Here is a 25,350-nt window from a genome sequence, read left to right as displayed (position 1 = left end):
ACTCTCAGCACAGCCAGCATTGCTGTCATTACATTATCACACTTAACATAAAGTCTGCTAGCCTGATGCTAACATATAATGGAAAACACAATAGACCTGCTAACAAAAATTAGCATCGCTATTGTCGTAATTTTAAACCAACAACTGTTATTTTAACATAAATTGTTATTTTAACATAAATGTGTAAACATGGTATAAGTAACATACAATAATACTTACAGGCAGATATTTTCTCTGCTGGAAATAATTTCAGTTTTTTTTTTATTTCTTGTTTTGAATGGGACAAACACTAAAGTCTGAATCCTGAATGACTTGAAGCTTAAATCTAAATGTGAGCATTCTGTTCAAATGCAAAATAGTGGTGAAAGCTACTGCCCACTGTTTTTTTTACAGTCAGAATAAAAAAAGGAAACACACTGTGTGATGTTGTTTAGCCTACTGCATTTATAATGTGTTTCCTGTACGGGCCGATGATGGGAGTAGGATTCGGTACTCGGTTTTGGATTCAGCCAAACTTTAAACAGTGGATTCAGTATTCGGCAGAACCCAAAAAATCAGGATTCGGTGGATCTCCAGGAAAAATGGAAGTAAATGAAAGAAATAAGATAGAAATACAGTAGGAAAAGTCAAAGAAAAAAGGATAGGATGAAGGAAATAAGGAAAAGGATGTAAGAAACAAGAAGAGAGGAAAGGCAACAAGGATGGAAAGTAAAGGGGGAATGATAATAGAACAATAAAAGCAGGGAATGCAAGAATAAAAGAGGACAGGACAGACACTGCAGAGCCCCCTTCCTGTGTGCAGACCCGGTGGGTCTCAGTACCTTTGCTCTGTGGAGGGTTCTGGCTGCGGTCTCGGAGGATGTTGATCTGGTAGACGGCTCCGTACGGCTCAAACAGCTCCTTCAGCTCCTTCTCTGACCAGGAGCGCGGGATCTGGCCCACGAACATCTTGATGGCGTCCGGGTCCGGCTGGTCCGAGTGCTCCAGCGCCCCGTTCATCTTCCCGGCTGTGCCGTTGCTGTTGAGGGAGAGGACAAAAGAGGGAAAAAAACATTAAGTGCTGAGAAACACGGCGGCGGCGACATCAGCCAGCTCTTTGAATTCCCTCGGCACGGCGCGTTTCATCATTTTTTATTGTGCTCAAACTTTTAAGATAATGTTCCCTTGCTTTGGGAATCGTTGCTAAGTGCGTCTAAATCCCACTTAAGACACACAAACAAACGTGACCTGAAGCTCGACCTCTAAAAAATATTCAAGCTCCATTTGCACTGGGAGAGCAGCATCACCCTGCAGTTTAGTTTTTTTTTTTTTTTTAATGTGGCGTAACACAACCAAGCTAATTTCCCATCAAGCGGCTCACTGGCAGCAGCTGCAATTCTCCAAAAACCACACTCAAGCTTGTTTACAGTCATTTTTCTCATGTGTCAACATTAATAATCTAATGATTTAGTGTTGTTGAGCTTCTACTGTCATTCATCTTTATACTTAACTTCTTGGCTACGGAAAAAATAATAAAAAACACCTAGTGACAAAGCATCTTTTAGACAGTCCAGTAGGTTTTTAAAGCTCCATACAGTACAAAGGTAGATGTTTGTATTAAAGCTCCTTCAAAATAAAGGTAGATGTCCATGTCTAGTGTGATTATAAATCAACTTAAGGTTATATTAACACTGTAAAAGTCTACATCCACAGCCTTTAAAATGAGCAGTGACGACTTCCTGTTACTTTGTGATGTCACAACTTGGCCACCATGAAACCTCGCAGGATTCATTCATTCTGAAATCCCCTCTATATATTTCAACACCCAGTGAGCAGTCAACCAATCAGAAGAGAGGCTCTGAGCGTCTTTGAATCCAAACTTCAAATGCAGCAGCAAAGTGTAAAAAAAAATATGGGACCTTTAAAGACCTTTAAAAAGTCGAGCGTTTCCTCCGGACAGAGTCAATTAGCATGAAAAGGGGAAAAAAAGGCCCAAGTACTATAACTCAAGTTAGCACCGCGGTGTGTCTACAGTCCAAAAGCCTCTCAAACAGCCTTTAGACATCGAGAGCCACACTAATAAAATTCTGTCAGCTACCTTAGCAGCTCCTTAGAGCGGGGCGAGACAGCTTTCAGTTCAGGTTTAACACACTGATGTCCCTGAAGCTGGCAATTCATATATATATCTATATAAATATATATATCTACACCGACTACTGACCCAGCCCATCAGCAAACTGACACATCGCTCTGACCCGAAATGCGTTTATTTCATTTTTTTTATATCGTGGAAATGCAGTGATGGATCAATTCAGGATGTCAGCAAATCCTCCTCTATCCCTCTATCCATCCATCCATCTATCTATCTATCTATCTATAGAAGTATATGAGGAGTGGTGACACTATATGAATGTCATGTGCATCTCCGTCTGTGGCGCTGGATGTGACAGTGTTTCCATGTATGAATGGGTGCCAGATAAGCGGCGTGCAGCAGTGTGTCAACGTAAGCTTGTGTATGTGTGTGTGTGTGTGTGGGATTAGGATATAGCACCAGTACAGTAAAACCTTGCGGCCCTCTAACAGGACACAGATGCTTTACACGCCGATCGGTCTGGTTGTATTTCCACATCTGGAAATGCATTCAGAAATGGAGGTGAAGTGCTTTTCACCCGTTTTTTTTAAAAACACGGTTGAGGTAACAACACTTATCTCCGCAAAACACACTCGTCTGTCCACGCGTTAGGAATGCTAAGTCGTCTTCTCTGTCTCTGTGTTTCTTCCTCTCTTTTTCTTTTTTTTTTTTGGGGGGGGGGGGACGAATAAAGGAAGGCGAGTAAAGGCTTTCAACAGCGAGGGCCTGACGGAGATGAGAACAGCACCCGAGCACGCGTGAGGCAAAGCGTGACTGTGTTTGGAGAACAATCATACGCACATGGCTACAAACACACACACACATGAATGAACACACACACACACACACACACACACACACACACACATACACATCACTGCCATCAAGGCCTGTGGTCTATTTAAGATGGCTGAAAACCAATTTAATGAAACCAAAGTCAATGGCTGTGCTGTTTTATTGCTCTACTTTCCCTTTTGTTATTCTCCGCAGGAAAGAGAAAGAGCATTATCTTAAGAGGCAAAAACAAAACAAAGCCAAATCCCCAAGCTTGGTTAGCTGACAACACTAATACCACCCTATAAAGCTCAGCAAGAGAGAAAGAGAGAGGAGAGGAAAGGAAGGAAGGAAGAAAAGGAAGGAAGGAAGGAGAAGGGAGAGATATGGAGAGAGACTGAGAGGGAGGAAAAAAGGAAAAAGCATCCAGACCTTTGAACGCGGGCCATCCATCTTTTGCAGAACGAGCCGAGGCGCTCGGCAGAAACGCCCAATTCTTTAAAGGACTTAAAGGACATGTCAAATAAAAACGCCAGAACCGGAGAAGGAGTCAACGAGCCAGACCGGCGCTAACAGTCCTCGGGGCAACAGCCACTCCTCGCTAAGCTGTCCGATAAATTGTACTGTAGGTTGGTTGGGGTAGAGAGGAGGGTGGTGGAGGGGTCGGAGGGGGGGGGGTTGCTGAGGGAAAGAAGGAAGGTAAGAAGGGAAGGAAGGAAGGTAGGAAGGAGAGGAAAGAAGGGCGACGGCGAGGAGTTGGTTCACCCAGATCACCGGGAAATAAACGGCGAGGGCGACTGCATCGGACGAGCTGCATTGGCGGTCGCTGGGTTCACACACACACATATACACACACACATGCAGAGTTTGTGTGTGTCTGTGTGTGTGTGTGTGAAAGTGAAAGAGCAGAAAAGAGGGAGAATAGCTGGAGACAATCCCTCATTGTTGGATGTTTATGTGCGGCCTGCGGGGATTGAGCGAGTCCGCGGGGAGAGACGATACAATAAGCGTGGTGTCAGAGGAGCAGCCACAGGACACTGTCCACCCTGTACTCCCCCCCCCCCGACCCCCCCCAATACCCCCCTCCCCACCCCCCCTCCCTAACCGTTCACTCCACCCCGGCTTAAGACAATGAATAGCTTCACACTCGCAGCCATAAGGCGTATACGAAACACTTACAGAGCTGTCTTGTGCAGATTGCACGGCTCTGTCCTTTTTTTTTCTTTCCTTTTTTTTCTTTTTCCTGAGGTGGTTGGAAGTCGGTGACTCCTCACTCCTCCTCACTACAAAGGAATGAGCGCCTCTTCCATTGCCCCCGTGGCCAAGACTGACAAGGTGTTATTGCAAGCAGGCAGAGCTTTTGTGTGTTTGTAAGTGTGTGTCTGTGTCTGTGTGTGTGTGTCTGTGTGTGTATGTGTGTGTGTGTGTGAAGCTCAGCAGGAGAGTGTCCTGGGGCTCGGATTAAGTCGTTGAGTGGATCCACTCCCTGCCACAGCCTCTCCATCTCCCTCCCTCTTTTTCCTCGTCTTCCTCTTCTTTTCTCGCTCTCCCTCTCAATTTGAGCCAATTGTTTGCCTTAATGGCTTAACTATTGCTTCCATCACTCCAGTCTCCCTGCAGCACAGGGCCGTGACTGAGGGCTGATCTACACCCTGTGTGTGTATGTGTGTGTGGATGTGTGTTTGAAGCAGCTGCTGAGGGCCGCTCTTCCCTCACCTCACACTCGCATTAGATTAGCAGCTGCACAGAATTGACCATAAAAACCTTATGACGCTTGTTTTATTTATTCATTCATCATCTTCATTTCACATTCACCGCTCCTCAGACCTTCGCCGCTGCCGCCGCCGCTAAAGGGATTGTTTTCCACGTGTCGGCAAAACGCACTAATTGGCTCTCTGTCCGACAGCGAAGGAGGAAGAGAGAGAAAGAGAGAGACAAGAGACAGAGATCAATATCAATCTCGTCTCGGCGCCTCTGTCAGGATGCCGTTAGCTGCCGTAGCCCCTCCCCAGAATAAGACGGTGGCCTCGATTAACAAATGAGTTTTGAGATTTTTTTTGAGTTATAAGATGCAGAAAGAAATGGTTTATTCAGACTAATAGAAGCCGTTTGGTGTCAGTTTCAGTTTCTGTTGCATCCACCACGTCTCCATGGCCAAGAAAAGCAGAAGCTTCCTCAAGAGGAAATGGAGCCGGAGAAGACAGGATGGTCCAGAAAGTGTGTGTGTGTGTGTTTTTTTTTGTTCTCAAGCAGTCGTTTGTTATTTAGAAAAACCAAGGGACCAACTGGAGTTGCAGAAAGCTACAGAGGCAGAGGAAGAAACGTTAAAGACAAAAAGCTGGTATCTGTCGACAAACAGCTGCTTTAACTGACATCGAGTCCAGTCCAGTCTCTGACCACTTTACAAATTGAAATCCAACATTCATTTCCACTTTTCTAGCTCAAGGAACAACAACAACTAACATTCAACTAACATTTTAACATCTAGTTGTAAACGTTTGTCCTTCTGCAACCGCCTGGATAAAAGATTAATGAGATTAGAAGGAGGCGAAACATTAAAGCTGCAGGAAGGGAAAAAAAACAAAAAAAAAAACATGGAGTTTGGAAATGCTAAAAGTGGAAACCTGCAGAGTGTGGTGTGTGTTCGGTTGCTGCAGGTTGCACCTTTCACATCGGCTGTGAATCATTTATCAAATCAGTGGCTGTGTGTGTGTGTGTGTGTGTGTTTATGGTGGATTGTTACAAAAGGAAGGAAGCTCCATGTTTAGTTCCCCTGTGGGACCTATACTAGATTTTGGTTTCGTTGTGTTCCCAATCCATTCTATAGCACAACTCCATCAAGAAACCCTGTCCTGGTCTTGCATTGTTGCATCTTCATCCATCTTATCCATCCATAAACAGTCTTTTTTGCTTTTTCTTTTGTCATAGTAGCGTCATGTTAATTGTCTCTCTTTGTAGTTTTTTTGTCTGTTGGTTTCTGTTGGATACATGTGTGTTTTTCCTGTTTTACGAATTCTGTTGTTATGTCCTTGTGTTTATTTTAATGGCTTTTAACACCTTGCCAGGAGGACTACAGTCGGAAACTAGCTGTTGGCTAACACTGGCACTTTTACACTTTATTATGTCCATTAATGTGCATTGTCCTCCTTAAAGCAGAAGTAAGCGGAATATTTGTGTTAATATAAGTCTTAAATAGTTCTATCTTCCGACAGCAATCGCTTACATAGAGTGTTTGGTCTGAAACACGTGGGTCTGTCAGTCACTCTGCTCTGCTGTAAGCCGAGGAGAAAACGTCTTGTACACTTCCTTGTATCCTACAAGCTTTATCCAATGAGGAGAGAGAACGGCATGAAGGGCTGTGTGTGCAGCCAAGGGATGCGCGTGAATGTGGTGACGTAGGGACGAGGACCAATAGATCCATGACGAGGGCGGGGGCTGCTAACTCCATCGGCTGACAAGAACGACCGGATCGCTTACTTCTGCTTTAAATCAAAATAAAATAAAATACATTTTCTGAAGAGGAAGCCATGACAGCCATGAGCTACCTGGACTCCACTCGCTGCCTGCCTGCCTCTCCCCTGTGTTTGCCTTGTTCACAGCTGGAGTCCAGCAGGCAGGCAGCCTGACAGGAATGTGCAGCAAACAGCAGAGACACAGAGAGGACGGGCGAGCGAGGCAGGTAAAGCATGGGAGGAAGAGGGAGAGAGAGAGAGAGGGAGAGAGGGATGCAGATGAGCGAGAAGTAAGCACAGCTCAGAGCTCAGCGTGGGCTCTGTCAGAAACCAGGCTCATGTGCACGCATGCATACGCACATATCACACATGCATACGCATTACGCACATATTACACATGCATACACACACACACACACACACACACACACACACACAAAGACACACACACACGTACAGGCTACAGTTCAGGCTGGCTGCGCTGATCCCCCTGCTGTTTCTCCCTTCTGTTTCTGCTCTAAAACACACATCCTCACTGACTCCCTTAACCCCTCAAATGCGACACACACACACACACACACACACACACACACACACACACACCAAACACACACACATATACACACACACACACACAGGCGTCTGTGGGTTCGTGGAAGGGCCGAGCTGTCACACACTTCTTCTCATTGGCAGCGTGTTTGCAGGGTGTGTAACGGTCCCACAGGGGAACTAATCTTGTTGACAAGCAGAGTGAGAAACATCAGTTCCCCCCCGAGGGAGCAGGGGGACCAAGGTCAGCCAAACACACACACACACACACACACACCTAGACACACACACACTGGCGTACAGGCTTGTTAGGACACACACTCAGACAGACCTGGACAGTCACATCCCCTCGCTCGTACACACACCTTGACAGATTTGTACACAACTTTTTTTCCTCACACGAACTCAAACTGATACAAACTGTGGACGACAACAAAAGGCTTCACCACTGTCACCTTCAGAGGGAAAACGGACGCATCCTGCTGCTGTTGTCGTCAACATTGCCGCCATTTCCCTGATTTATGTACATGTATACGAAACGTCACAGACACCAGGAGGGTGAAGACTCCAGACTCCATTATCGATTAATCTCTTGATAATTTAAACAATTAATCGATTAGTTGTTTGGTCAACAAAATGTTAAAAAAAATGTTGAATAATGTCAATCAGTATTTCTCAAACCACAAGATGACGTCCTCAAATGTCTTGTTTAGTCCACAATCCAAAGAGAGACTCAGTTTATTGTCATAAAGGAACAAAGAAACCAGAAATATTCACATGTAAGAAGTTGAAATCAGAGAATTTTGACTTTTTTTTCTTAAAAATCTACTCAAATCGATTATTAGATTATCAAAATAGTTGACAATTAATTTAGTCGATTAATTGTTGCAGCTCTAATCGTGAATATCTCATAGTTTTACATCTCTGTGTTGCAAAAAATGCCAAATATCACACAGTCTAAGATGAGAAAATCTATCTACTGTAAACCACCTACAGATCTCCATAGAAACACTGTCACATGTGACACACCCGGTCTCAAATAAATGACCAACATGTGATTTATCTTTCTCCTTATACTTCATCTTTCTGTTGTTTTACTTGGTGTTGACAGATTAAAGTGGGCGAAACTGAGAAAAAAAGGTGATGTCACGCTCCTCTGTGGACCAATCAGAACTGAGCCAGTCAGTGGGATGTTTGGGCACCCACACACAGCATCTTAAACTCTTGATAAAATAACTGTAAGTGCGTTTTTACTTTAACTTTACTTTCTAAATAATTAGCTGCTAATATTAAATGTATAAAGTCAATGTGAGGGGCTTTTTTCCCACAACACAACCCCACCTGAATGGGGTTAATGCACATAAATGCACAAAAACTACATAGACATGTAGAATCAGCAGGAAGCCAGAGTTTGATTTCTTAGTCCTGAACATTTCTCTTGCTTCTGAGATTTGCAGCTTCCCCGTGACATGACATTACTGCCTTTTTTTTTCATTTTTTTTACCCAGAATCCCGCTGATTTTGTCGCTGGTGGTGGTGGTGGTGCGATGGCGGATCAGTGAAAACGAGTGCTGTTCCCTGATTCATCTGGAACGCTTTCAGTTTGGTCTGTGAGCGACTTGCAGCGGAGGTGAGCGGGCTCCCGGGGGCCGCGTTTCCAGCCAAAACCAGGGAGTGTGATATCGCCTGTGTGATTCACTTGAACTTTTACAATAAGCGGTTATTTTTTTCCCCCACCCACCTCCAGCAGCAGCAGCAGCAGCAGCAGCAGCAGCAGCTCCTGGGATAACAGCCACACAGCTCTCCATATATTCATCATCTATTCCTCTCTGCTGCAGCTTTGATGGAGCTAACACCTCTGAATGACTGTGACCGGCTGCAAGTGTGAGACTGTATGATTGCCTTTATATATTTGTGTATGTGTGTGTGTGTGTGTGTACGTGTGTGTGTTTGAGAGAAAAACACACATGTGCGGTTGCCATGGAGACGTGGCGGTTACATGCGACGCGGGGAAACGATCAGATAAATGTCACAGTAGCTAATGAAGCTGCACCGGTGCCCCGACGCTCAGCTAGCTCTGCGCTAACGAGCTACCGCACACCGCCGCCTGCTAATGAGAGGAGACACACACACACACACTTGCATATACACACACACACACACACACACACACAGATACTAGTGAAATGGGTCTCATTTTGCTCGTTTCTCATGTCTCATAGTTTCCTGCACGTTTTAATACGCCGGAGGAGCCCACAACGTTTCCTTTAGAAATGAAGCCGCCTCGTTAAGATGCTGCAGGTGCCGGATCTGAGGCGGGAAAAAAATGTAGAAAAAAATGAACCAAAACCTGTGCTGATATGGACACTTGAATAAAAATTATACTGGAAATAACTAAACAGTTACAGGAGCCAGCGATGGGATGGAAAAGCTTCAAATGCAGCTTGTAAATTCAGTTGGTGATCGATTATAAGCCTGCTGGTGATATCTTATTGTTCACTACACTACATAATAAAAGGTAGCTCTGTATCAATAGTGTCAAATTGTTAGTAATGATAAAACCATGGTCATCACAGACTGGTGCTGTTTGATCAAACTCTAAACTGAACCTGAATCCATTCAAAAGTATGATTTGAATAGAAATCAATCACAGCAGCAGCAGCAGCAGTCCTTGTCACAGTTCTGAGTTGTGTTGTCCTCAGTGGGTTGTGTTGTTGGCAGAGGAACCGCAGCAGGAGTAGAGTAAAGTACAGTCCGGGGTCAGAATTAAACAAAATCTGCAGCGTTTTGACACACAACAAACGCTTTTTCTGAGTGAAAGCTGCCGAGAACAGCTCGACAAAGAAAGACTCCGGTTACACTGGAAATCGGTGTTTGAATAATTCTATTGCGTCTCTATTCAAGCTGAAGGTTTTTCTTACCTTCATTTATATATAGTAAAAAAACTGCCTCACAGTTCATAAAGAAACAGCATGTTTTTTTTTTTTGTCGAATGACTTCCTTTTAAAAGAAGAGCAAATCTTTACTCCACAGTCGGCGCCGTGTGCGTTATTTAAGCCGTTATTTAAGTCATTGCACAACCTCCTCCTCTGCTGCTACAGTATACGCTCATGCATGCACGTCTGCAGGAAGGAGATCCACTTACAGACTTAGAGTGGAGCTGAGATCTGAGGTGGAGAGGAGGCTTCTTCTTCCTCCTCCATCACATGTCTGAGACCTTGTCAGCTCAACACCTCCTGATCCAGAGACACACTCGGATTATTACTGTCTACTCAGTGTTGGAGGGCCACGGAGTGGATGTTAAAGGGCCGTATACACATGCATTAAAGGGCCATAACAGTTTGAGTTACAAGGCCATATATGTCTGCATTAAAGGGCCATGCAGTCGATATTAAAGGGCCATATCAGTCTATGTTAATGGACATTAATGTACATTATTGAGCTTTAATAGAACAAAGTAAAAGGCCTCTCCAGTATAAATTAACAGGTATAAATTTAAGGGTCATACTAGTACCTTAAATGCTAATTATACTATGTTTGTATTGTAATCGGATCCCCTTACATATGTTTTCATTATTTTGTTTTGGACATTTGATAGACGGTAAAACGTAAGATTATTGATAAAGGGAACAACTGATTGGTCATGAATATTAATGCACAAAAGCTGATGAACTTTGATTAATTACTGAATCATTACAAGTTTGTAGGTTTTTATCAGTATTTATTGGGTAATTTGGCATCTTGATTAGCACTGGATCACTTCTAATTGATCTGACTGTTTTAATTGGTTAAAAAGGTTTTATTTACCGTCTTATGTTGTATGCTGTAATGGATGCTTTACACTTTGTACCTATGGGTACAATAAAGTAACCTGAGCCTGAACTCTAACGTGTATTTCAGTGGAAATCAATGGCTGCATCAACACATAAAAAAACTTAAAGATGCAATTATAGTCTATTGTTGAAAATTGTTGTTCTGTGAACTGAAGAGAAATAGACCTTGTCACATATTGATAGTTAGAGTAACTTATATTGGGGGTTAATGTGAGAAAGAGGTCTGGTCACCAATAATCAATAGGTTTGCATCTATTGGGAGCAGGAATGTGAGAAAAGACAAATGTGTGTATATCACGAAAACAATAAGGAGATTGTTTTCATTTGAAAATCGAAAACTGGGTTTAATGGAGGCGCCGCGGTAAAAGGTCACAGGGTCACGGGAATCGATGAGGAGTTCTTCCTCTTGGGAGGGAGCGAATGAGAAAGTGAGTTTCATGCACATTTTCACACTTGAAAGGTGATCACACGACCTCTGCTTCTTGTCCGACACTTTGCCTTTGTTTTGTTTTTTCTATATTTCTATTAGGTCTTTTATTTTGAAAAACCTGCTCTAGTTTATCAGACTTCTTCCTCCTTCTACTTCTTCGACAGTGCAGTTCCTGGAAATATCTCCCTAAAATTATGCTTTCTAGCTCACGTCGGCCTGACTGGGAAGTTTCCATGTGTGTGTGTGCATGTGTGCGTGTGTGCACGTGATAGAGAGGGAAGGGGGGAAAAAGGAATTAGAGCATCTTAAAGCCTCAACACCAGATTGGTCAAATCCAGGCAGCAGCAGCAGCAAAATTCCTCCATAATCTTTAGCACACTTCTACTTCTACCTCCTCCTCCTCCTCCTTCCTGTATCTTGTTGCTATGGGAACAGCAGTGTCGGAGGGGGCATGGGGTGAGGGTAGCTGGAGGTATTGGGTGTTGGGTGGGCGGGTGTCTCTTTGGATGACAGTGCACCGGCTGCACACACACAGACACACACACAAACACACACATACACTCTCACCCTTGACACTTTCGTTGGATTTGTGGTGTGTCACCGCTTTTTTTTTTTTTTTTGTTAAACCACCGCCAGCTCTCTCTCTTTCTCCCTCTCTCTCTCTCTCTTATCTCTCGCTGGGAAAAAGCCTTCAGCTCCCTGTCTCTCCTCCTTCATCCCTCCAACCATTCCTCTCACTCAATCTCTCATGTTTTGCGGGCTTAATGAGAAACAGCTTGTTTTGCAGTGCGATTCCGCGTGTGTGCGTTTGCCCGCGCCGTGCGTATGCGCGTGCGACCGCGTGATGAAATGGCATCGGCTCTGATTGTCTGGCATGGCGCTGTGGCTGCATTCTGCCAAAAGTCATCATCTGACTCGCCGACGGGGATGATGGCCCATTTGACTAATGCTTCTCCGCAAAACAGGCCAACAATGGCCGATCCAACCAACGCACGGTAGAAGGAGCAGAGTTGAGTTGGGGAAAGGGGAAAGAGGCGGGGGGATCATATCAGATTGGTGCGGCTTCAACTCCACCGATCCAGATTTGGGACACGAGTGAAAACAAAACAAACAAAAGTCTTACAGCTTCTTTCTGTGTTTATGTACTTGTACAGCTATACATGTGAGGACATTTTGGGAAAGTGAGGACATTTTGGCTGGTTCTCACTTTCTCAGACCCCTTCCAAGGGCTGTTTGAGGGTTAAGACTTTATAATAACTAGGTTATTATAATTAGGTTTAAGTTAGGTTAAGAGTAATGGTTAAGGTTAGGCATTTGTTTTGGATGGTTAAAGGTACATTGTGTAGGAATTACTCCCATCTAGCGTTGCAGTTGTAGATCGCAAGCAACTCAATCGTATTTTTCATGCTGCATTCACATGAAATTGGGCAGACGGCAGACGGACGACAGCCGCTGCACGTAACGGCATAAACAAGCCTCTATGTAAACAAGTGGTCCGTCAGCACGAGGCAAAACAATACACGTGACAATATGTTGTCATGGCGATGTGGTATTGTTTACCTGACCCACGTTTTACCGGCTTTCTCTCGACTTCTGTGACTAAAATGACATCTGGTTTGTTACCGACGGCCGTCTGCCCGACTGCAGGTGAATGCAGCATCAGTGTAACGCTCCGTTCCTCCTCACTGCGTTACCGCGGTGACTTTTCACAGACGCCACCTCCACCTGAGCCGACAGCTCCGGTGTCTCCACTGAGTTTCCGTGGTTTCCTACCGTCACGCTGCCACTGAACGTAAAAACATGGCGACACCACATGGCAGCCAGCACCGAGCTTACCCGCTCCATGTAGATATGAATGATATGAACGGCTCATTCAGAGCTGAAAGGAACACTTCAGTTTGGTGATGGGGGGGATTACTGATTAATGAAAAACAGACTTTTGAACCAAATAATCGATTTTCGTGAATAGATAACAGGAGAAGTTACACAATGCCCCTTTAAGGTTAGGGTAAGGGGCTAGGGAATACATTATGTCAACCAGTCTCCTCACAAAGATAGCAATACAAACATGTGTGTGTGTCTATCTGTGTGTGTTTGTTTTACAGTACAACATGTAACACCTCCACCGCTGAGCCCCGGCTTGAACAATAAACCCACCCGGTGTGTTCACGCACATCGGTCGTGACACCTCTGAAGGGGGCGAGTGAGCAGCAAACCACAGGGTGGAGGCAGAAAAATGGCGTAATGGGAGCAAGGTAGAGAGACAAAGAGACACACAGAGAAAAGAGAGAGAGAGAGAGAGGGAGAGGGAGACAGAGAGGGGGGAGGCTGGTTGCCAACGACAAAACGCCGCTGATTTAACAACACAAGTGCGTTTTTTTGTGTGGAACTGGCTCCGGCACAACAATTACGATCCATTGTGGAGTGAAGCTCTTCGCCTCCGAACGCGGCGCAGAGGTTACACAAGCCTGGATCTCACCTCCACGGGCGCTTTTTTTGGCGAGGACGCTGTTTTCATACGTGGTGCCAATAAAAACAAAAAACAAAAAAATAAAACACAACACAGAAACACACACACACACGTGTCAGCGCTGCAGGAGTCAAACCGCCGCTGACACTTTAATAAACCACCGCACAGACTCAGGACCACAGAGGAAGGAGAAGAGGATGGTGGAGACAAGACAGCCACAGGAAACCTATTTATTGGCTGGTAAAAGAGGCCAATGCTTTGTGTTTATGTGTGTGTGTGTTTATGTGTGTGTGTGTAGTAAGTTTTCTGTGGGAGAGGACACATCTGTGAGCTCTGGTTCGTACTGTAATTTCCCTCGTAGATCATTTCATGGTGGTTGCTTGCTTTTGCTTTTGCTTTTGCGACCGAGTGTGTTTGCGTGTCCTGACCTCAGGCTCCCTTTAAACACAACACAACACAACACACAACCAAAGGGGTGTTTTTTGTCCACGTGTACAACACATTCTTCAGTGGTGGTGTCACACACACAAACACACACACACACACACACACACACACACACACACACACACACACACACACACACACACACACACACACACACACACACACACACACACACACACACACACACACACACACACACACACACACACACACACACACACACACACACACACACACACACACACACACACACACACACACACACACACACACACACGGCTCCTCTCCAGCGTCGTCCCTGCTGTGGTTCATGTGGACGGACGGTGCAGCTCTGCCAGCTTCGTCTACTCTGCTTGTTTTCTCTCTTTTTTACTCTCTTCACTTCAGTCCCAAGGTGTTTAATTAATCAGTGCAGATAGGACATGTGTGTTTTATTATATCTTCATCATACAAAACACAAAATCCAGATTAAAATCCAATCTTTCAGAGTCCAATCAGGTTTCAAGCAACTCCTGAAGTTAAGTCTTGTCTTTTAAGTCTGATTAGGACAGGTTCAGTAAAGACAAGTCCAAGTCCTCACCACGTCTGGTCTGATTTAGTCCAGTTCAATAGCGACGAGTCTCAAAACACCATTAACAACTCAATCAAGTCAGGCTCAAGTCCTGTCAAACTCTAAAATCAAGTCCCATCTCAGGTCCTAGAAGACAGAACCAAAACAAGTCCAAAGTCTGTGAAACCAAGTCCAAGTTTAGGTTTTGTTGACCCCAAATCAAGTCTCAATTCAATCGTGACAGATCCAAGCCAAGCCTCTCGACTCTTGTCAAATCTAATCAAGTTTATAAGAAACAATAAGAAACAGGTGAAGATTCACCTGGATCCAGATCTGTTGGGAAAAGTCCAAGTCTGAATCTGAGTTATCCTCCCAAAAGCTTCAAATCCAGTCTCAGGTCATGACCTCATGTACCAAAACCAGGATCAGTTTAGCTCAGACAAGTCAAAGTCAAGTCTCTAAATCCAGTCCAAGAAACTGAACATGAAGCTGTTTCAGCCAGATCCTTAAACACCCTCTTTTTGTTTGCAGAGTCGGAGGTTAATGTGCTAATTACTCATTAATCACCTTAAACCTGTTTTGCCTTTCATATAATTCCTCCGTTTACTGCCTCTTTTCCTTTCTGCAGACCAGAGCTTCCTCCTCTCTTCTCCTTCATCCTTCCTGTCTCTCTCTGTGAAGAGCGCTGTCAGCACCAGGCAGGAAACCACCGCTCCATTAACGTTAGAACAATTCACAGTCTGGGCCCCAAGTTTATGGAGGTATTGGGGGGGTATGAGGGGGGGTAGAAAGGTCTTTAGATCTCCGAGGGCTGACGGATTTCCACTGAGAGCAGCGGGACATCTCCAGTCCTCCACCCCTCCACCCCTGGACTGAAAGTGCCTCTGGAAAAATAAAGGGGGTTGGCTAATGTCCACTACAGCGTAATAATGCCTGTGATGTTGTACAGGAGGAGGGGGTAAAGGAGGAGGAGTGGGGGGGTAAGAGGGGGTGATAGCATTAAGGGATATTAGGGCGGGTGGGGTGTTCATTTTCATTAGGTTTTATGAGTTGGAAAAACATTGTCATGCATACCAATTAGCAGCGGAACAGATGGCTCAATATGGTCCTATGTTGCATCACACACACACACACACACACACACCCGTATACACACACACACATGTACACACACACGGTGAGTGGGTGCTGAAGGGAGCGGGAGCCCGACAGTAACAACAGCATCCGGCTGGTCAACGGGTGGAGACAGTTTAGGCTGACAGCTGTTTGGAGAGACACACGTCCTCATCCTCCTTCTTTCCTTTCCTCTCTCCTCTTTCCTCTCTTTTCCTTTTCCCCTGCCCCCTTTCCCCCCCTCTCCTTCCCCTCTTTCCCTTTTTTTCCCTCTGCCCTCCATCCATCCGAGGTCAGGACCTCCAGAGCAAAATCAAACCTGGATCAGTCTGTTCAACAGAGTCTCTGAGGACGGAGCCATATGCTGACATATGCTGATGGACTGGAGAGAGGCCTCATTATGCATCAGTGTGTGTGTGTGTGCATACAGCCCAGTGTGTGTGTGTGTGTGTGTGTGTGTGTGTGTGTGTGTGTGTGTGTGTGTGTGAGAGAGATCCCAGATGCAAACAGTGTCAGATCAACATTTTTGGGCCACTTTTTTTTATTTTTACGACTGTATCTGGATCAGATCTGGAGCTCATATTCAGGATCTTTAATCTATTTTTCTGCTTCTTCTTGTGTGCGTTTTTTATAGATACTCAGACTGAGGGAATTTAAAACACCATTTACCCCCAATATAATAAAAATAATACTAATAATGATCCTAATCATCAAAACGTATCAGATTTCATTGGTGAATATTTGTTAAACGCTGCATCTGATCGATCAGGCAGCCTCCCCCCGGACTCTACCAGCGCTGTGAGAGTCAATCCTGAATAAGTACCAATGCATCACATCCATAATAAATGTATATATCATTACTTTTCTGACGTGTTTCCTGCTTTAACGTCTTTCTATTGGAGCGTTAACTCTCCTTTCAGCTCTTGTTTTTGCTCTCCTGAGGAACAAGCTGCTCGATGCTCCATTAAACCGGACAGGGTCGATGAGAGCCACGAAAAGCTACAGTAAAGCTAAATGTACCAAAAAATACTATTAAATAAAAAGTAGTACTCAAAACAACGAGAGGCTATACAAAAGCTCCACCAACCAAACTGCAGGATTGGATAATAATTGTTCACAATTTCGGCAGCGTTGAGCGATCACAGAGTCTGATGCTAATGTGAGGAATATTGATTAAAGCGGGTTTAAAACAGATAAATGGTTTTCGCAACAAAACCTTAACCTTATTCTCCAGCTTCGTACCTTCCACCTGTGTCAAACCAGTTTGCAAAGCTTTTATTTCTATTAACGCTCATTGAAAATGATGCTTTTTCTTTTTTTCCCCTGCAGAACAACGTGTCCCCTACGAGCACAGACACAGTCAGGTCTGTGGGCATTATCAGGGACACTGCTTTTTCTTCTTTCTTTTTTTGTTTTTTTGTTTTTTTTTTGGGTGGAAAAATGTTGTTAAATTCTTTTAGGTCCAATTTTTCAACAGATGAAAACTCCCTTCACCTTGTTGTTGTTGCAGCTTGCTTTTCTCTTTGGTTGTCTTGTTTGGGTGAATTGAGTGAATCTGCCCTTTTTAACACCCACAGACTGGACCAGGACGATGCCACATCAGAAGCCCCCACCCCATCCGTGGTCGTCATCGGCGCCGTCTGACTGCTCACCCTCTTCTGAGCTTGTAGCTTTACATTTACTCAAAATCTTTCCAATATTTGTCATATTTCTTGTCAAAATGTATCATTTCTAGTCAAAACTAATCTCTTTCCACTTGTTTCAAACAATTTTTCACTTGAAATACGTAGAAAAATCTGCCAGTGAAAGCAAGTTTTTTGTGCTTGTAATAAACTTGCCCCACTATCAGATCTTTCTACTTATTTCAAGTAAAAAATATGCTTGAGAGAAGTAAAATGTGTCTAAAAACAAGCTACTTTTTATGTGATGAGTCTTATTTTCAGTATAATGAGATTTGTTTTGACTAGAAATGACATTTTGACGAGAAATAAGACAAATATTCTTGGTAATATTTTGAGTTTTTGCAGTGTGTAGTATAGCGGGGGGCGGGCACAGGTGCACCTCCACCACTTCAGAGACTTTATACTAGCAAACACTTTAGCTGCGGTGTTAGCCACGGCTCAGTGGCTCTGAATGGGGGTGGGGGGGTGGAGGGTTAGAGGGAGGGGCGCGGGCGGGGAGGCGTGCTAACAGGCTACTAGCGCTGCAGTCCCAGAGCCTATTGATCTGTGCTGCTCACTAATAACAGACAGCAGAGACTCCCCGGCTCTCTGGGGCCATTAGGATGCATGAGTGGAAACCGTGCTAAATGGGACAATACACAGAGGTGTGTACAAGGGTAAATACACTCCAGTTTATATGGAGAGGCAGATACACTGCGGGTAAGCTCCGCTAACATGTAATTCCTTTGGCTAACCTTGGAATTGCATTACTCTGCCTGTTTGTCTTTGCATGTGTATATAGTATATGTGTGTGTGTGTGTGTGTGTGTGTGTAGTGATACAGGGATTAAGTGCAGCGTTACACCACCGAGGCTGCTATATTTAGGGTCGTGCTGTTACATTTTCAGGCCATTATCTTAGACCTGTGGGGACAAACAGGGGATTTTCAGTGTGGCGGAAAAAAAAAAAAAAACAACACAAACACGCGCGAATACACAATGCATTCACTAACGGTGGTGTGTGTGTGTGTGTGTGTGTGTGTGTGTGTGTGTGTGTGTGTGAGTGAGTGTGAGTGTATTGTGAAGGCAGACCTACATTCAGCCTCCTATCTCCTGAAACAGTGAGAGGAGAGAAATGGAGAGGCCTGTCTGCTCTCCATCCCTCTAAATGTTTAATGAACCATCTCTCTCCGTCTCTCTCACTCCCTCAATCTCTCTCTCTCCCTCACTCCTTCCCTCTCTCTCTCTTTCTCTCTCCACTGTCTCCCTAGCTCTCTCACCCATCGTCTACGTTTTCTCACTTTATCCTTGTTTGCCTCTCTCTCTCTCTCTCTCTCTCTCTTCTTCCTGCAGGCTAACAGACACCAGAGCGTCGTATTGGTTCAGGATGAAGTTTGAATGCTGACGAGGAAGAAGGAGAAGAGGAAAAGGAAGAGGAGGAAGAAGAAGAAGAAAGAGAAGAGGAGGAGGAGGAGGAAGAGGAAGAGGAAGAGGAGGAAGAAGAAGAAGAGGAAGAAGAGGAGGAGGAGGAAGAAGAAGAGGAAGAAGAGGAGGAGGAGGAAGAAGGAGAAGAGGAGGAAGAAGAAGGAGAAGAAGAAGAAGAAGAGAAAGAGGAGGAGGAGGAAGAAGAAGGAGAAGAGGAAGAGGAGAAGGAAGAAGAGTAGAAGAGGAGGAGGAGGAAGAAGAAGGAGAAGAAGAGGAAGAAGAAGGAGAAGAGGAGGAGGAGGAGGAGGAAGAAGGAGAAGAGTAGGAGGAAGAAGAAGAAGGAGAAGAGGAAGAGGAGGAGGAGGAAGAAGAAGAGGAAGAGGAGGAAGAAGAAGGAGAAGAGGAAGAGGAGGAAGGAGAAGGAGAAGAGGAGGAGGAAGAAGAAGGAGAAGAAGAAGAAGAAGGAGAAGAGGAGGAGGAGGAGGAAGAAGAAGAAGAGGAGGACGAGGAAGAAGTAGAAAAAGGAGAAGATGAGGAGGAAGAGGAGGAGGAAGAAGAAGAAGAAGAAGAAGAGTAGAAGAGGAAGAGGAGTAGGAAGAGGAAGAAGGAGAAGAGGAGGAGGAAGGAGAAGAGGAAGAGGAGGAGGAAGGAGAAGAGGAAGAGGAGGAGGAGGAAGAAGAAGAAGAGTAGAAGAGGAAAAGGAGGAGGAAGAGGAGGAGGGCTCATCTGCATCCTATTTCCCTCCATATCTCTCCCTCCCTCTGGCCTGGATCCATCCTCACCAAATCTATCATTTGTTCCCATTTAACTTTTCACTTGATGTTTGAAATTTTGCAATTTGTGGCGATGGCGTCGCCACGGCAACTCTCTCTCTCTCTCTCTCTCTGATGGGACTGTTTTCAGCGGTTGACAGTATCTTGCAGCCCTAAAGTGATGCTAACGCTAACTTGTGTGTGTGTATGTGTGTGTGTGTTTCCATGTTAACCACATGAGGAAAAGCGTGCAGCGGCGGCTCTGATCCAGCTCCTAAGTGCCTGTAATGTAACTGGGTTTTTGTTGGGTTTTTTTTTTTTTTTTTTTTAGTTATTATTCTCTCTCTCTCTCTTCTCTTTTTGGCACGAGGAGAACGATGTGAAAATGCTGCGGTGCTATTTGTGAACTCCACAGTCGCAGCTGTTATTGTTTAGACAACACGATTTGGCTGCGCAGGATAAACGCTGCTCTGTTTTATTAGGCCTAATCTGCTGCATCCGTCTTTATCTCTCACTTCTGGAGAAGCTGTCTTTATCTGTCTTTTTTATATTTAACACCAGGTCTGAATAAGCTGCTTTTACCTGTTTAACAGCTTTTTTTTTTTTCTTTTCAAAATCTGTTTTTGTCTGTTAATCTACTCTGACAACAGTATTGTTTACAGGTTAAACTCACAATCTTCATCTGCTGAAGGCTGATTCAGGGAAGAGGTCCAGGTGGAGCTGAGCAAACACCTGACGTGGACTTGGACTGGTTCTGACAATAAATTAAGGGATTTGTCTTTTATAAGATTTGTATTTGTCTTGACTTTTAGTCCCATTTTAAACATTTCCACTCGATTTTGGCCCTAGCACTCTGTTTTGTGCGTTCTTCTTAAAACCAATCAGAGAGAGGCCAGGTGCAGACTGCGAACATAGTGCAAGATGAAAAAGCAGCAAAGGTATCGTCTTCTGATCTCTGCATTTTTTCTTCATTGGCTCATTAAAAACAGAGAAAGACCTGAATGAAAACCCACTTAGTCCAGGTTTATGGACCACAGGAAGAATCGTCGTCACTATGGTGATGAACTTGAGACTTTACTCAAGACTTATACTCCCTTGAATACATGAATCATTTCATTTTGTAGCAGTTCAGCACCGGCCTGATACAAATATACACGTTTTATCACAGATCGACACAAATTTCAGGGTTTCCCAGATTTTTCATAATTTACCTTACAGTATGTAACTTAGTTGGCTTTTTATTAGCAAAAATCAAATATCGCTTTCATAAATACGTATTTCACTGAAGTCGAATCACACCCGCATACAAATGAAAGCTTTGTCGTACCTTAGAATGAGTTGTTATAAGTCGTTACAAATATACAGGGGGGGGGCGCACCGAACCGAGGCGGCCATGTTGCATCGCCAATTTTTACTTTCAGTGGCAGCGTGACCGTAGGTAACCACGGAAACTCACTGGAGCTGTCGGCTCGGCCTGTTAAAACTGTCACCACTGTGTAGTGTGAGGAAGGACGGAGGCACTGGTGTTGCATTCAGGTGCAGTCAGGCAGACGGCCGTCGGCAAACCAACCGGATGTCATTTTACTCAACGAGAGAAAGACGGTAAAACGTGGGTCAGGTAAACAATACCACATCACCATGACAACATATTGTCACGCCTGTATTGTTTTGCCTCGTGCTGGTGGACCACTTGTTTACCCTGTTACATGCAGCGTCTGTTGTCTGTCTGACGTCTGCCCGATTTCACGTGAATGCAACATCAAGAATACGTTCAGATATGCAACCGCACCGGTAGATGGGGGGATTTTCCTACACACTATACCTTTAAGGCAAAAAATCTTAGCATAGTTCCTCTTTAAGACCTGAGTTTTGTTTTCCTCTTCACACAGGACTAAACTCACATCTCAACTGACTTGAGACCTGGTTTATTAAGTGGATAACTGGTTTGAACAGGTCTTGACTGATTGACAACAACAGCACCAGGTTTCCATTCACATGAGTCTTCACTTCAGACTTTGACCTGATTTATTAGCACAATAATAAACATAACAAGGAAGCCGTTGTGATCTCGTAGAGAGAGTCGGAGACTGGAGACACTCTGCCTATACGAAAAAGAAAGACGAGCAAATCTGCACCAAAATGTAAAAACCGGTTCATCCTGGGTCGCAGCTCGATCCCTAACACCCAGTTTGGTTTGGTGCATTCTGTGTAACGTTGTTAATAATACACAGACACGGGTGAAAACATCCAAACATCGCCTCCTTGGCAGAGCTAATAAGTATCACTCATTTAATACAGGTCACACAAACACTGAATGAAACACACCATTGTGACTTGTTTTCTCTGATCTCGTTTTGCTCGGCTCCTCTGACTCTGACTGAAAAAAAAAAAAAGAGAGCGTGAAAACCTCTCACTCCGCTGTGAAAACATACACATAATACACCAGACAAATGACACGGCGCGTGCAGCCGACACGTACGTCTCTGTCTGTGTGTGTGCGAGTATACGAGTGTGGGTGTAAGCAATGCGAGCGTGCTTTCGACTCCCCAGCCCCAGGACTTCAAATTATCCCGAGGCTCCTTCAAAACACACTTCAGAATTTTTGTCTGCTTTCCAAACTCATTACTTTAGTAGGGCAAATCAAACAGGGCGCATTAAACGGAACTCAAACGTGAAGAGAGTGGAGTGCACAGGGAAGAAGAAGTGTGTACGAGTGTGTGTGTGTGCCAGAGAGAGAGTGAGTGAGTGAGTGCAGTGCAGTGCAGTCTGTGTGTGTTAATTAGCAGGATCCTGCTCTAATTAATGGCCTATGAATAGCCACGCTGGGTGAGGAGTCAAGGTTAGACACCTGTGCGGCCATATTGGCGCTTCGTCGTCGTCTTCTCCTTCTTCTCAGGGTCTATCAAATTACACACGTTTAATGTAAATACAATATTGGCAGCCTCACCTGCTCCTGAGCCAAGAGAGGAAGCAAACGTGTGTGTGTGTGTGTGTGTGTGTGTGTGTGTGTGTGTGTGTGTGTTAAAGAGGCTGTGTGTATCCAACATGGATGATGTCAGAGCAATTAGAGAACACATGAATCATCACTGGGGAGGTAATGACCTCGGAGCGGCGCAGAGGAGAGTCAATTACTCCATCACACCGGAACCTGGCAGTATTACAAATTATTTATTACTAATTTCAGAAGTGATATTATGACTTTGCTGCGCTCTGTGGTAACATTAATTTGTAATAATCCTTAAATTACTTTCTTTTTTTGTGTGTTGCACTCTTTTAAATTTGTAAATTGAATTCTTGCTTAAGCCCGAAGAAGCTCGGCTAAAGACCGTCTCTCTCTCTTGCTCCCTTTTTTTTTTTTTCTTGTTAGGACCAAACTGACTGTGCAAAGACTTTTTTTTTTTAATTGAATAACAGTCTTTTTCCAAAAAAAGGTTACAGTCGCTTTAACGCTCAGGGTTCAGAGGTTTCTTCTGCACACGTTTGAAAAAGCAGCGACGGCTCAAATTGCTCCAGAAGCGAGAGATTAAAGACACAGACCCCGAGAAAGCGACGTCACAGTCAGACTGAAGTAACAACTACATGTTGTGCACTTCCTCTGATTGAAAGTGACAAATCTTGGGCCATGATGTGCTGATTAAAACCCCTTCACACCCACCGGCGGCCGCTTTAGTTGAGTTTGTGGTGAATCCATTTTTTCCCTGTTTTGTTTATTGTAAATCTGCACAAATTAGGAACATTTGTCAGTGTATTTCCACAGAGCATGGCTGAAAATACACAACAGGTCAGCTGTTTGGTAAATGGTAAATGGACTTGCACTTATATAGCGCTTTTCTAGGCACTTGGACCACTCAAAGCGCTTTACACTGTATTGTCACATTCACCCATTCACTCTACCTCCTGAGCCGCAGCCACAATGCATTGTATAATGCATTGCAATGCATTATGGTCTTCTGTGGCAGACCATAATGCATTGCAATGCATAGCAATGCATTATGGTCTTCTGTGGCAGACAGTTCTGGACAAATTAAGATTTTCTGCTTCTTCCACACTGGATTTCCACATTCATGATCATTGAAATATTAAAAAAAAAAAAAGCAAATGCTTGTTGTTGACATTTTCATCTACTGAAATATTAATGCGCGCAAACATTAAAAGCCGTCGCTTCCTGGTGAAGCAGGTAATTCTCAAAGGTGACCAGATGCAAATTCATCCGAAAACCTTTCAAAGAGTTGGAACAAAGCGGCCAAATCAAAAACCACCCCCCACCCCCTCACCCTCTTCCTTTCACTGGAATCAAAAAAAGTAGGATCTAGTTGTATTTTTATGTATTTTATTTCCCGGCGGAGCGTCTACATGACAGTTTGAAGGCGCGTTTCGTGCGGAGGCCTCTGGCTCTCGGCTGGAGTCCGTCACCACCGCTGCGAGGCGGATCTCATCTCACTACAGCTGCTCCTTTAAGAAGGTGAAGATACTTTTTGAAAATATTTTCTATTTCCAGCCTCCTTTTTCTTTCTTTTTAAAAAAAAAAAGCAGAGTTACGACTTTATCAGCATCTCAGGTGACAACGTCTTTAAACTGCAGGAGGAGAAACAGCGATAACTGCAACACTGGACTACAGTATTATCCATATCCACCACGAGTGAAGGAATTTCTGCATGTATGTGTGTTGTGTGCGTGTTGTGTGTGTGTGTGTGAACAAAGAGAGCATCCCCCCCCTTGCCAACAGATCAATACCCCGGATCCATTCTGGTTTGTTAAGAGTAATAGGCATGGATTTGAAGAGAAAGGAGAGCCAGGCTATACACCGGACCCATTTACTTCTCAGCTAACAGGGTTTTTCTATCCTGCCTCCAAAAAAAAAAAAAAAAAAAAACACGTTGTAACTGCCATCGCTGCAGCACACGGCGCTGTATACGGCACACAAGAAAAATGACCCCCATTATGTAATCTCTATAATGATTCCTATTGAGAAAGCAGAGGCTACAACGGCGGTACAGTAAATTACACTAAACACCATTACTCTTGACAGCTCCTTTTGAGTGTGTGGTGTGCGCGTATGTGTGTGTGTGTGTGTGTTTGAGAGTGAATGATTGAGTGTGTGTGTGTGTGTGTGTGTGCACGAGTGTGTGAGTGCCGCTCTCACAGTGAAATTAAACTGGGGCTCAGGTGAGAAACAGAGCAGAGTGAGAGAGAGGAAGAGAGGACGAGGAGGAGTTAAACACCCCGAGGACTTTGCAGACGACGCAGAATAAGCCTGTCTGGGTTAAAGAGGAGAGGAGAAGAGGAGGGGGGAGAAGAGGGGGAGGAGGAGGGAAGGAGAAAGAGAGTAAAAAGGGGGGGAGATGGAAAAAGAGAAGGGGAACAGAGGGAGCTGACAGGGAGATTGAGAGATGGGGAGATTGATGGCGTGTAATGATGAAACGGATGGAGGACGAGACAAGAGAGACATGAACGTCAGAGGCCATTACTCATCTGCGGTTGCACACGCACACACACAGAGACACACACACACACACACACACACACAGACACACACACTCGCTACCACCCAAAGGTGCCGGAGGAGCCGTCTACTACCACCCACCATCTCTCTCTCTCTCTCTCTGTTCTCTCACCTTCATTCCTTCCTCAGACTCTCTCTGTCTGTCTGAGCCTCCCCCTTCAGCCTCCTTCATCCTCTTCCTCCTCTTCCTCCTCCTTCATCCTTCCTCCTGCTCTTCCTCCTCCTTCATCATCCTACTCTTCCTCCTCCTTCTTCATCCTTCCTCCTCATCCTCTATCCCTCC

General features: G+C 44.5%; 1 protein-coding gene across 1 annotated transcript in view; it reads right to left on the bottom strand.

Annotated features, from left to right (window-relative positions):
- celf2 (cugbp, Elav-like family member 2) overlaps positions 1–25,350 on the bottom strand; it is a 228,946-nt gene that overhangs the window by 89,234 nt on the left and 114,362 nt on the right. Inside the window, exon 3 of the mRNA XM_084000051.1 lies at positions 822–1,018. Within this exon, the coding sequence (XP_083856177.1) occupies positions 822–1,018 (197 nt within the window). The remainder of the gene's footprint in view (positions 1–821; positions 1,019–25,350) is intronic.

The sequence above is a fragment of the Trachurus trachurus genome, assembly GCF_905171665.1.
Source record: "Trachurus trachurus genome assembly, chromosome: 23".
Classification (NCBI taxonomy): Eukaryota; Metazoa; Chordata; class Actinopteri; order Carangiformes; family Carangidae; genus Trachurus; species Trachurus trachurus.
This window is presented reverse-complemented; position numbering and strand designations above follow the sequence as displayed.